General features: G+C 43.7%; 1 protein-coding gene across 2 annotated transcripts in view; it reads right to left on the reverse strand.

Moving 5' to 3' along the window:
* Positions 1–10,962, reverse strand: part of LOC137335155 (Na(+)/dicarboxylate cotransporter 3-like) — a 51,826-nt gene extending 40,864 nt beyond the window's left edge. Inside the window, exons 1-2 of one of the 2 annotated variants that reach the window (XR_010966346.1) lie at positions 10,776–10,962; positions 7,605–7,870 (exon numbers count right to left, since the gene is read on the reverse strand). Coding sequence is in view for 1 of the 2 variants with exons in the window: in XM_068000302.1 (XP_067856403.1) it covers positions 7,605–7,870; positions 10,776–10,877 (368 nt within the window). In the remaining variant the exon portion in view is untranslated. The remainder of the gene's footprint in view (positions 1–7,604; positions 7,871–10,775) is intronic. The other variant, XM_068000302.1, reaches the window with a different exon arrangement.
* Between the last annotated feature and the right edge of the window lie 3,387 nt (positions 10,963–14,349).

Here is a 14,349-nt window from a genome sequence, read left to right on the forward strand (position 1 = left end):
TAGAATTGGCTCCACTACGCTCTTTTTAACCTTCTCTGCTGTAAGGACAACAACCCCAGATTTGCTAGTCTTTCCACAATAATCTTAAGCAATAAGTTAATAATCCTTTTCAACTATGCTTTCTCAACACAGGGTGTGATTTTTCCCTCATGTCAAGATGGCAGTGATTTAAGCGGCCGTATTTATGGTGACTAGTCTAATCCACTTCATATTCCTCAGTGGTGGGAAAAATAACAACATTTCAATACACTTTAGATGGCGTGTTATCCATTTTCTTTGGTTGCTCTCAGTATAACACCAGAGAAAAGTGACTGGCAATTCTGCCCATGTCCTTTCTTTCCTCTACCTCTTTTAAATCACTCTGGGGTACCATTCCCTTTTTTAAGGGTAGAAAGGTACACGAGTGTCTCGTATCGATGTTTTCTTTCTTACTCTCTGGGAGGAAGCTGTTCGGCCCCTCCACCTGATGGCTCGACTGAAATTGCAAAGACCGGGGCACCCGTACTGCGGGTCGTAATTGCAAACCCGTTTCTTACCACTCTGGACTGATTTGCCAAAGTAGTACGCCAACATCAAAAATTGCAAATGCTGAGCATCTGAAACAAAGACACAATATGTTGGAAATACAGAACAGGTCAGTCAGCATCTGTAAAGAGAAACAACAGGTTATGACGTTTCAGGATGTACCCTTCAACAACAACCTGCATTTATATAGCGCCTTCAACGTCGTAAAATATCCCAAGGTGCTTCACAGGAGTGTTATCGGACAAAATTTGACACCGAGCCACATAGGAAATATTAGGGCAGGTGACCAAAAGCTTTGATAAGAAGTAGCTTTTAAGGAGTCTTAAAGGAGGAGAGAGCGATAAGAGAGGCGGAGAGGTTTAGGGAATGAATTCCAGAATTTAGGACCCAGACAGCAGAAGGCACGGCTGCCAATGGTGGGGCAAAGGAAATCGGGGATACACAAGAGTCCATAATTGGAGGAACGCAGAGTTCCTGGAGGGTTAAAGCACTGGAAGAGGTTAGAGACAGGGAGTGGTGAGTCTGTGTAGGGATTTGAACACAGATTAATTTTTGTTGGAGCATTGAATGAAATGCTACAGGGAATGGCTGAGGCAGAAAACATTTGCAACCTTTTGAGGAAAACTTGGATAACTATTGGAAGATACAGGACTATGGGGAGAGTGCAGGGTAGTGGGAGTAATTTTGGATTGCCTTAGCAAAGAGCCGGCACAGAAACGATCAGCCAAATGGCCTCCTGTGCTGTATGTTTCTGTGACTGTGTAGCTCTAACCTCCGATTACTTAGTATCATAGAAAGGTTACAGCACGGAAGGAGGTCATTCGGCCCACTGAGTCCGTGCCGGCTCTATGCAAGAGCAACCCAGCTAGTTCCACTCCTCCACCCTATCCCTGTAGCCCTGCAATTCTTTTTCCATTCAAGTACTTATCCAGTTCCCTTTTGAAGGCCATGATTGAATCTGCCTCCACCACCCACTCTAGCAGTGCATTCCAGATCATAACCACTCGCTGTGGTTTTTTTTTTAAAAACGGTTTCCTCATGTCACCTTTGGTTCTTTTGCCAATCACCTTAAATCTATGTCCTCTGGTTCTTGACCCTTCTGCCAATAGGAACAGTTTCTCACTATCTACTCTGTCTAGACCCTTCATGATTTTGAACACCTCTATCAAATCTCCTCTCAAACTTCTCTTCCAAGGAGAACAACCTCAGCTTCTCCAGTCTATCCACACAACTGAAGTCCCTCATCCCTGGAATCATTCTAGTAAATCTCTTCTGCACCCTCTCTAAGGCCTTCACATCTTTCCTAAAGTGCGGTGCCTAGAACTGGACACGATACTACAGTTGTGGCCGAACCAGTGTTTTATAAAGGTTCATCCAAAACTTCATTGCTTTTGTACTCCATGCCTCTATTTTATAAAGCCCAGGATCCCGTATGCTTTTTTAGCCGCTTTCTCAACCTGCCCTGCCACCTTCAACTTGTTTTTCTCCCCTTCTTTTCTGAAACCAGCCTGGTGTTTGGTCCCGCAGGTATCGGGAGCCTTTGGTACCACCGTTCCCTGTAAGCTGCGCGTGTGCGCAACTGCGCAGCAGTCCATTGTGCCGTGCACTTCGGCACTCGGTCCACTCTCCAAACCTGGGCCAGGACTCCCAGGAGCTGGATCGTCACATCCGGCGGGCGCGTGTGCTGGAGTATCACAGGCCCTGGTCGTCCTCGTGGTGTTCAGAATCTGATCCAGCTCTGTGCGCATCGAGGTGGGTGTTTGGGGGTTTGGGGGCTTTTTGTTCCTTTTTTCTCTGCTTCGTAACTTCCCTGGTGCAAGCCTCTGGCTCTCTGAGTGTTAAGTGCAGGTGGTAACAGTTGAGTGAAGTAGTTTCACTGACGAGGGTGGTGCTAGAGTGGGGGATTAGTCTGCTCTTGTCTCACACATGACCACTGAACTGTGAAAGGGTTGTATCCGGCCCTCGCTGTTTGATTTGGCGGCACAGCCACCGACTGTTTGAAACACCTTTTATTAAGCAGAGGTAATTGCTCAATTGGAGTGATGCGATCAGGTCTGCTGCAGAGCTGGGAGCACAGAATCATTATATTCCTTCACCCCCCACTGATACTATATAAGTTATACATTACTATTGATGGTTTGATTGTTCGTAAACATCCGGTCCCTTGAAGAGAGGCCAAGTCGAAAGCCTTTCCATTTTCTCCCCCTTTGTTTTGATTTGGCCTTAGTGAGTATGTGTTTAAGTCTTTATTTTAATTTGTTCATGGGATGTGGGCGTCGCTGGCAAGGTCAGCATTTATTGCTCATCCCTAATTGCCCTTGAGAAGGTGGTGGTGAGCCACCTTCTTGAACCGCTGCAGTCTGTGTGGTGAAGGTTTTCCCACAGTGCTGTTAGGAAGGGAGTTCCAGGAATTTGACCCAGCGACGATGAAGGAACGGCGATATATTTCCAAGTCAGAATGGTGTGTGACTTGGAGGGGAATGTGCAGGTGGTGGTGTTCCCATATGCCTGCTCCCTTGACCTTCTAGGTGGTAGAGGTCGTGGGTTTGGGAGGTGCTGTCGAAGAAGCCTTGGCGAGTTGCTGCAGTGCATCCTGTGGATGGTACACACTGCAGCCAAGGTGCGCTGGTGGTGAAGGGAGTGAATGTTTCGGGTGGTGGATGGGGTGCCAATCAAGCGGTCTGCTTTGTCCTGGATGGTGTCAAGCTTCTTGCGTTGTTGAAGCTGCACTCATCCAAGCAAGTGGAGAATATTCCATCACACTCCTGACTTGTGCCTTGTAGATGGTGGAAAGGCTTTGGGGAGTCGGGAGGTGAGTCACTCGCTGCAGAATACCCAGCCTCTGACCTGCTCTTGTAGCCACAGTATTTATGTGGCTGGTCCAGTTAAGTTTCTGGTCAATGCTGACCCCCAGGATGTTGATGGTGGGGGATTCAGCGATGGTAATGCCGTTGAATGTCAAGGGGAGGTGGTTGGACTCTCTCTTGTTGGAGATGGTCATTGTCTGGCACGAATGTTACTTGCCACTTAACAGCCCAAGCCTGGATGTTGTTTTGCGGGCACGGACTGCTTCATTATCTGAGGGGATGCGAATGGAACTGAACACTGTGCAATCATCACTGAACATCCTGTTTCTGATCTTTGTTGGAGGGAAGGTCTTTGATGAAGCAGCTGAAGATGGTTGGGCCTAGGATACTGCCCTGAGGAACTCCTGTAGCAATGTCTTTCAGTTGGCGATGTTCAGAGTATAGAAATCCCAATGATACAGTGCAGCACACAGTCCATCCTTTAAAGGATCAGCATTGTTGGGAAGTTATTGATGACGTTTTCTAACCACCTTTCTAAAAACTCAGCCTTCACGATTCTGAAACACCATCACAAAAGTGTCTCCAGATATATATATATATATATATATATATATATAATCCAGAGAAAATGTTTCCACTGGTGGGAGAGTCCAAAACTGGAGGTCATGACTCTGGGCACGCGATGTGATAATAATCATGGGCAGCAGGACATACTTCAGTCAAGCATCCTCGCAGTCACCTTCGTTACAGGCTGAGGAGCCCAGTTTCTATGAAGTTCACTCTCAGTCCCTGCATATAACCTCGGAAGTACAGATAATAATAACTTGTACTATTCGAGATCACTCCAGGTCCCTCTGTTCCTGCACCCCCTTTAAAATGTTGCCATTTAATTTATAGGGGAGGGTTGGGCCTCTGTGGCTAGGCTGAGCTTTGTCCTTTGGTGTACTTAAGATGGTGATTCTTGCTGCAGTATGGTTTCACCTGTGTAAGCCTAATCGTTGGGGGCACTGGTGACTAGGCTGAGTTTTGTTGGGGCTGCTATGTAAGGCAGGACGCAGTTTGCTTGTGCACAGTGTGCATTACCAAATTGCTCCCTGCCTTACATAGAGGCAGCCAAAACTAACAAGACCTGCAGGATGTACAATTGTAATGCAATAATTTTTTTAAACCCCGTTGAGGATTCAATGGGGGGGGGGTGCTTTAATTAAACTGTTCCCTATCCCCCAAACTCTCACTGACTGATTTGACAGTTGTTTTGTATTTCTGACTCAATTTAAAAATTCTGATTGCGTACGATTTATTTCTGTTTGAATCAGAGTCATTAAGCTGATTCAACAAAAAGCTCGTGAGTCGTGAGTCACTGCAACACCACACTGACATACCCATGTTTAAGCTGCAGGCAATAGCATCAGCCAACAATGGAGCTAGCACTAAGAAGAAATCCTGTCCCACGTTCAAAGAACAGTGGCTGGATGAAATTGTAGAGGCAGAATCTCATGAAGCAAGATCAGTGTACAACTGAGGGAGATATTCCAATATAGTGCAGATGTGCGCTTGATCTGCAAAATGTGTGCTGGAGCAAAAATATCGGGTGATTTCTCCACTGGCAAGAAATGGGAAGACGGATGGAAGTTAGACTATATGAAGAGGCATTTATCAAACAAATCACGTGAATCTGCTATGGTTGTTCTTAGAAACACAAATTACCGCCCACTGGGATTCAGCTTGCAGAAAATGTTAACAGAAACTGCTGCTGATAGAGAATAGAATGGACCTGATGGCAAGACAGTGATCGAAGCCAGATGAAATAAAAATTCTTAGACAATGTACTGCTTGGAGTACAAATGAACAACTCCATGCACAACCACATGGCTAAATATCTCCAGGTACCAGCGAGCTGGCGGAGCAAAAACTATGTCTTTTGAATTTTTGGAATCAATCAACAGTGTCGTCCATGCAGAAATTATGTCGGAGATTTGCCAATCTTTATTTCGTACACCAATTATTGATGAGAGCACGGATATTTCAGTCAGCAAGACGCTTCTCATTTATTTCAAGTTCAGGGAAGTGGCTTTTGCAGAGCACAAGATAGTGTTCGGTGGAATTGTTAAGTTAACTTCTTGCAATGCACCAGCTATCAAAGACTTCTACACTCTGAACCAGCTGGACACGAAGAAAATGGTGATGTTCACTTTAGATGGTGCTTCTGTCATGCTGGGGGAAAAAACAATGGCATTGCCACACAGCTTAAGCAGTCCGTTCTACATTTAGTAGAGCAACACTGTGTGGACCATTGAAGATTTGGGAATAGTTGATGCCTGGAACAAAGTACCGACGATAAAGTTAATAGAGACATTGCTGAGAACCATTTATGCAGTCTTCTGCACATCTTCAGTTCGAAAAGGACAATTTGAGGAAATTGCAAATGTCACAGAATGTGAAGCTGTGTCCTTCCACCATCTAAATGAAGTGAGTGGCTAATGGGACATTTTGCTGTTAGTGCTCTGATGCACAATTACAATGCTCTTCTTCAATACTTTTTGAGCATGAAGAAACAGAGAACAATGACCCAGTTGCCAAGTATTGCCTGAAGAAACTCTCAGACTCTACTTACCATAGCGGCAATGAATGATATATTCTGTGTGAGCTAGCAGAATTGTGCAAATGCTTTCAGAAGAGCTGTTTAGCGACAATCGAAGCTGCACAGTTAACGAGGACCAAGGTCCGCAGGATCAGAGGACAGTATCTCAGCGAGATAGTCTTCTGGTGCAACACAGTGAAAAATCTAATTGCATCATGCACTGGAATAACCATTCTGACATTCGTATCCTCACTACGTGATCATCTGGAGAAATGGTTCCAAGAAAATGAGCTCAATGGTCCATTTTCGATTTTGCTTTACTTGCCTCACAACAAATCAGCTATGAGTTTAGCACTGAGAATATTGAAAAGCTGGTTGACTATTACAGACAAATCCTGATTCTTGGTCAAGTAAGGTCTTCTGGTAAAAAAACATCATGGATGAGAAGGAGCTCATTGTGAGCCAATACAATGACTACAAGTACTTAATTGCAGAGAAGATTGAAACAAAGTCACTGAAAACAGTTCAGGACATGGTGACTTTCAGTCTACAAAATGCAGAGCAGTACAATGTGGTTTCACAACTAGTGGATATATGTGCAACATTTGAAGTGCTGATTTGTGAGTGTGGCTTCAGTCTTTTGAATAACATAACAATGAAATCACAGAACGGTTTGAAAGAAGATATCCTTATGTGGATCAAATCTCATCTGTCACGTTGTAGAGAAGTAAACTGGGACAAAATATATAAACACTGGAAGACGAGAGACAGAAGAGAAAAACATCTGAATCAGACACAGTCACCCTCTTCTACACATCTGACCTATCGTCTACAGCCTCTGGGATTCAATCAGGATTTCCCCATTCCTCTGGTGACTGTGTTTACTTCTGAAATTTCTAGAACCAGTTTTGTTTAATTAAAAATCCTTGACAGCCCACCTTGTTACAATTATCCATTATGTTGTACATTTGTTCTGTTTCTTATATACCCTGAATAATGTTTTCTTAAAAAAAAATGTTCCATTCAAAGTTGTGATTTTTTTTTTACCGTGGCGAACACAGCCTTTATAATCGGTGCATAAACCCAAATTCGTCCCGCACACGGCAGAAATAAAATTAGAGGGAACGTTGCTTGGTACCATGGCCAAGTGGCTACATGAGGTAGATGGTGAGTGTCAGCAACAACTCCATCCACTGTCTTGCTCCTCCCTACTCCTGAAATCACATCCACCCCTATGTGCCATCGAGCACCGTCCACTCTTCTGATTTCTGACCTCTTTTGTATCCTCCCCTTTTTTTTCCGTTCCACCTCCAGTTGCAATGCTTTCTGCCATCTTGGTCCTTGATCTCAATCCCCATTCCTAAATTCCTCTGCCTTGCAGCCTCTGACCTCCTTCAAAAGCCTAATCTAAAACTTCTGCTGGCATCATGTCTTTGGGCATCTCCCCTAACTATCCAGTTTTAACTCCGTGAAATACTTTGGGACCTGTTACGTTAAATGCAAGTTGTTACTATTGTTGAAGGCTTTTAGTGACGGTATGTATTCATTCTTCAGTACTAGGTTTCTAATAGGCATTCCCTTGAAACAGAATAGGGGATTATTTCAAGTCGGCCAGGTCCTGAGTGATTATTATTTCCTATAGACTAATGTTCAGCCTGAGTAGTAAATTACTGTATCATTGCTGTACTTACATGCAAGGATTAACCCCCAAACACATGAGGATGCGGAGTGCTAGTCTGCGGTGCACCTTACAATCTTCCACCGCCACGGCCATGATCAAACCAGCGAAGAATAGGACATTTGTGTCAAGAAAATACATAGGGCAGGTCTTCGATGAAGGCAGAACTCCCAAAAGAGGGAAGAGGCAGATGGGGAGCAGCGCGGTCACTGAGAGTGGTAATGCTTCGGTGCACCAGAAAGTAGCCATAATCAGAATTACATAGAGGCATTTTCCCTCCTGGTGGGGGGGAAAAAAAATATATATAATTAAAAAATATCTGGTCAATTAGGGAATAAAAGTGATAATGATTTCAGAGTTATTTCAACACTGATGTTCTTTGCAAATGTACTTCCAGACTGTGCACTGTACATACTGGATAGCAGACACTTTATACAAAGACAGCACAACAAGAGTGTAACACATTGAGTGGTTCAAATGGCGTCAGAAACAGAAAGCAACAATTTCAATGGTTTACAAATGGCAATTGATTCCTTATTCTGCCACACTACAGCACTGAGTTACGTTGCTATGGATTTTTTAAACAATAAAATGCTAGCAGCTTCTCTAGATTGGCAGATGCTTAGTTTCTCTCTTTAGGGCGAGGTCATGTTACGTGGAAGGTCAGAAAAACCTGAAAGAAATGACTGGCTTTCTTCCTCCTTTTTGTTCTAAAGATTGCTGTTATGATTTGTTAATGGTTTCTACCAAGTATGGTATCCACATTGTGACTTACATGCCAGACGTAAGCTGATATAGAGCAGTAGTTGCCAGGGGAATGGTGGTGTTACTGGACTAGTAATCCACAGAAAGTGAGTTCAAATCCAACTGTGGTTGTTTGAGAATTTGAAATCAGTTTTTAAAAAAAAAAATCTGGACATTAAAAGCTGGTGACAGTAAAAGTGACCATGTTGGATTGTCTTAAAACTCCAACTGGTTCACGAATGTCCTTTAGAAAAGGAATCCTGCCGTCCTTACCTGAACTGGCCTATATATGATCCTGATCCCACACCAATATGGTTGACTCTTAACTGCCCTCTGAAATGGCCCAGCATCAAATCCAGAAGGCCCACCACCATCTTCAGTTAATTAGGAATGGGCAATAAATGCCAGCCTTGCCAGTGACAACCAGATCCCAGTAATGAATAGAGGAACAAAAGATAACAAAAGACTAGGAAGTTGGCTGCTGAATTTCCTACATTACAACAGTAACCACACTTCAAAAATACTTCATTATCTGTAAAGTGCTCTGGGACGTCCTGAGATCGTGAAAGGCGCTATATAAATGCAAGTTCTTACATTATCTATTTCATAATGAATAGAAAGAAAGTTTTCTAGAAGAGTTATGGATGTTCCTGGTAACACAATGAGGTAATTATTGCGATGTTGACAATAACAACCTGACCGTTGTCACTGTAACTCAGTTCCAGCCGGCAACATTGGTGTTCATTCCAAAGGGATTTTTAAAAAGTTCATTTTTCATATCATGTGAGTATTAATACAAGGATAGATATTCCGTGTCTTCGCTCCTGGCCCTCTGAAATGGCGTAGCAAGCCACTCAACTTGTATCAAACTGCTACAAAGAATAATAAAACCACAAGGACTGCAGCGATTCAAAAAGGCACCCTCACCCACCCCACCTTCTCCGGGTCACTAAGAATCACAGAATCGTAGAAAGTTACAGCAACAGAAGGAGGCCATTCGACCCATCATGTCCATGCCGGCTGAGAGAGCTATCCAGCTTAATCCCACTTTCCAGCACTTGGTCCATAGCCCTGTAGGTTACGGCACTTCAAGTGCACATCCAAGTACTTTTTAAATGAGTTGAGGGTTTCTGCCTCCACCACCCCTTCAGGCAGTGAGTGCCAGACCCCCACCCTCTGGGTGAAAAAAATTCTCCTCAGCTCCCCTCTAATTCTGCTACCAATTACTTTAAATCCATGCGCCCCTGGTTATTGATTCCCCCCGCCCCCCGGCTAAGGGAAATGTTTCCTCTCTATCCACTCTATGTAGGCCCCCTCATATTTTTATATACCTCAATTAAATCTCCCCTCAGCCTCCTTTGTTTCAAAGAAAACAACCCTAGCCTATCCAATCTTTTCTCATAGCTTCATAGAGATGGGCAATGAATGCCGGCCTTGCCAGTGATGTCCACTTCCTGAGAATGAATAATAAAAAAAGAACTTGGCCTGATCTGAGTGTGGCTCAGGATATCCCATGGTTTTCTGAACAGCAGGCCAGGTGAGGACTTGGAAAATCTACCTTTTACAATTCCTGTGACCGAGCAACAGTTAATATAGGAACACAGTGAGGTACAGAAACATAACTGGACCAGCCATATGAATACTGTGGCTACAAGAGTAGGTCAGAGGCTGGGTATTCTGTGGCGAGTGACTCACCTCCTGACTCTCCAAAGCCTTTCCACCATCTACAAGGCACAAGTCAGGAGTGTGATGGAATACTCTCCACTTGCTTGGATGAGTGCAGCTCCAACAACACTCAAGAAGCTCGACACCATCCAGGACAAAGCAGCCCGCTCGATTGGCACCCCATCCACCACCCTGAACATTCACTCCCTTCACCACCGGCGCACTGTGGCTGCAGTGTGTACCATCCACAGGATGCACTGCAGCAACTCGCCACGGCTTCTTCGACAGCACCTCCCAAACCCGCGACCTCTACCACCTAGAAGGACAAGAGCAGCAGGCACATGGGAACAACACCACCTGCACGTTCCCCTCCAAGTCACACACCGTCCCGACTTGGAAATATATCGCCGTTCCTTCATCGTCGCTGGGTCAAAATCCTGGAACTCTCTTCCTAACAGCACTGTGGGAGAACCTTCACCACACGGACTGCAGCGGTTCAAGAAGGCGGCTCACCGCCACCTTCTCAAGGGCAATTAGGGATGGGCAATAAATGCCGGCCTCGCCCAGCGACGCCCACATCCCATGAACGAATAAAAAAAAATTCCAAAATCCAATACCTCCTGAATTACTTCAATCTCTCAAAATATATCATATAAACTGCAGTGGGGGGGGTTGTTTCTCAAGTCTAACTCTGGAACCAAGGTGGGGACCAAATGAGTTCTTTATTTTAAAAAATCGGCAAGATATTCTTGAAGTTACAAAAATAAGATCCTACCTGAAGGGGCATGATGAATACGACTGGCAAGAACAGGAGCGGCGCTAAGACCAAGATGAGATGTCGCCGCAGGTTCCAGATCCTGTGGAGAATCTCCCTCATGGTTGTCCGGGCTGGAAGAACTCCCCTCGAGCACTTTTCTACATCAACAACTCGCTCCTCGGGGCGGGTCCCATCGGTCGCGCAGGCGCCCCTTCCCATCGCTTATAAGGAGGGTAAGTTGCTCTTTTCGCTACAAAGTGGTAACTCTTAACCGGTGCGAGATGTCAACAAAAAGAGGCTGAGCGGGGGTCAGTTGGTGTTTGATGTCACCCTTGGATGGATTTTTTTTTTCCCTGTTTACTCCATCTCACTTTTTTTTTTAAAAAAAACTTTTCCTTTCGTCAAGTATTGATTTTTTCCCCCCCCCCAACCCCACCCTCGTTATTCACAGGATAAAGGATGCAGTCACTGAGTGCCAAATCTGAGCTTGGTTTACTTCATGTAGAGGATTGACCGTTGCATTGAGAATATAGACTGAGAATATTCTGCTGGAGTATGTTTTTTTTTTAAATTTATGATTAGATGTACTCAAATCATTAAGGTTCTTACAATTTGAGGTCAGTTTATTAAGCATGCAATAGAAGTTAGCACACACTTAAAAGATAGTACTTGCAAACCACACCAGTTGTAAACAATTTTACAACACCAAGTTATAGTCCAGCAATTTTACTTGAAATTCACAAGCTTTCGGAGGCTTCCTTCCTTCCTCAGGTGAATGTGGAGGGCATAGATAGGTTACAGTTTCAAGCTTGATGTAGAAGTTGAACAGACCTTTTTTAAATCCAAGATATCTGTACAAACTGCCTCTTTTTTTAATAAATTTCTCTCAACCCCACCCCCCGTGACAATCTGTATGTTTCTGCATTTCATGATTATACAAAAGATAAAATAGAACTCCATTTAAGGAGAATTTAACTGAGCTTGTCCCTTATCCATAGTATCATAGTAGGTACAGGACAGGAGGAGGCCATTCGGCCCATCGTGCCTGTGTCGGCTGTTTGAGAGAGCTATCCAATTAATCCCATTCCCCTGTTCTTTCCCCGTGGCCCTGTAATTTTTTTTCCCTTCAAGTATTTATCCAATTCCCTTTTTGAAAGTTACTGTTCAATTTGCTCCCACCATCCTTTCAGGCAGTGCATTTCCAGGGCCTAAATTTTAACTCAGAAAAACGGGTGAGTTGGGGGTGAGAGGGCAGTAAAAATTTTTAAAAATATAAAACCTGCCCCCGACCCGCCCATTTCCGGTTTTAACGGAGGCGGGACGAGGGGCGGGTGACCAAGCCGCGCTCGGGAGGCAGGTCAGTTACTAAAAGTTTTCAAGGAAGCTACGGGCCTCCATTTTTTTTTTACAGCTTCGTTTTTAACCCCTTGCGGCCAGGATTCCGGGTCTTCTACTTCAAGCCACGTAAGAAGAGGCAAAAAGGCCCGAAACAGCGGGTAAGTGTCTTCATAGCATTGCTTGCGGGCCCGGAGGAACAGGAGTGCTTTTCCCCCAGGCCCAACAAACTCACCTGCAGCGATCTCCGACCCCCCCATGACCCCTGACCCCGACTACCCCCCCTCCCCTAATCTATGACTTACCTGCTCACATCCATTTCCTTCCTCTTCTCCTGTCCGACTGAGACCAGGCTGTCAATCAGGCTGGCCTGTCGGGCTGGAAACTGACAAAAAAAAATAAAAGACGTCCTTACGTCAAATTCGTAAGGACGTCCGGGAAACCCGTAACTTCCAGGCCAGATCTTTACAACTCGCTACATCAATAAAATGTTTCCTCATGTCGCCTCTGGCTCTTTTGCCGATCACCTTAAATCTGTGTCCTCTGGTTACCGACCCTTCTGCCACTGGAAACAATTTCTCCTTATTTACTCTATCAAAACCATTCGTGATTTTGAACACCTCTATCAAATCTCCCATTAACTTCCAATGTTCTAAGGAGAACAACCCCAGCTTCTCCAGTCTCTCCACATAACTGATGTCCCTCACCCTGGCACCATTCTAGTAAATCTCTTCTGCACCCTCTCAAAGGCCTTAACTTTAGATAATAAACGAGTTTAATTACTTAACGAGCTCTTTTTCTGTTGGGCTAACAAAGTCAGTATTGCTCCCTTGCTTTGTTATCTTGTCAATAGTTTTGCTTGTGTTAAAGATAATTGCCATTCTACCAAGTGAAACCTTTAGTTTTAAGTCTGACTTTGACTGATACTGAATGATACAGAATCAATCTCCTGATTCTACAGAAACCCTAATTAAAAAGATAATGTATACCCAGATGTTTTCCTTTGCTGGACTGTTTTCCCTGAAACGTATCATCAATGATTACAACTCCCTGAAACTTAGGAACCAGTATGCAATGGCACATTTTTAATTAAGTTCCCTCATTACCCAGGTGATTACTTCATCCTGAAACTGACCATTTCTGTAGGATCAGCCTTAGTTGAACAGTTCAGTAATCACTAGCTTAAAATTGACTTATACTTCCCTGTTTAATAAGCAAAGGCTAAAGGTTAATATTACTACAATGTAAAGAGAAATCAATATTAGTATAACATTAGACTTCAGAAAAGTCTGATTAGCCCTTTCCTTATGATTCTATTCATTAAATATTCCAACTAGCTACCATGATATACAAACTACAGAATAAGATGAGATTTACTTTATGTGTAGCAAAGTCATAAAATGTATAATTTAGGCTCAGGTTTAGGATTTTGTTGCACAGAGGAAACATTCCCCTTTCTAACTGGTTTCACAGATTGTAAACAATTTTACAACACCAAGTTATAGTCCAGCAATTTTATTTTAAATTCACAAGCTTTCGGAGGCTTCCCCCTTCGTCAGGTGAACGATGTGAAATTGTTTACAATTGTCAACCCCAGTCCATCACCGGCATCTCCACATCATGGTTTCACAGAGGTATTACAATGAACAGAAGAAAAATTAGGGATCATTCAAGCTCATCCCATATTTAATGTATGAACTCTCCCATCATGAGCGGGGAGCGGGCAGGAAATTGGACATGAATTTAGATTTGAGGTTAGGATCAGATTAGCCATGATCTTATTGAATGGCGGAGCAGGCTCGAGGGGCCGATTGGCCTACTCCTGCTCCTATTTCTTATGTTCTTATGACATCCAACTGTATTTTGTATGTTTTGCTACTTAGATTATTCCAAACATTTAGCACTCTTTGCATGAAGAAGTTTTTCTTTATCATCAATAGTCTCATAAAAATCCGGAGGCAGATTTTCCTCTTTGCATGTTGGATCACCTGGGTGCAGTGCACAGTAGAAAATCAGGCAGGAAGGAGCTCTCAAAGCACTTTGAGACCTCTAGAGTGCTAACTAAGTGCAAGTTATTCTTGATACCTGTTCTAAATTTATTTTTCACTAATTTCCATCTTTGTCCTTTGGTCCCACTTTCTTGAAGGAATAATTTGGTTTCATTTTGTAGCATTTAATATTTTGTATACTTCGATGACGTTCCTCCCTAATCACCTTCTTTCCATAATATGAAGCTCGATAAGAAAAATATATATAA

Source organism: Heptranchias perlo, chromosome 19, assembly GCF_035084215.1.
Source record: "Heptranchias perlo isolate sHepPer1 chromosome 19, sHepPer1.hap1, whole genome shotgun sequence".
In the NCBI taxonomy this organism is placed as follows: Eukaryota; Metazoa; Chordata; class Chondrichthyes; order Hexanchiformes; family Hexanchidae; genus Heptranchias; species Heptranchias perlo.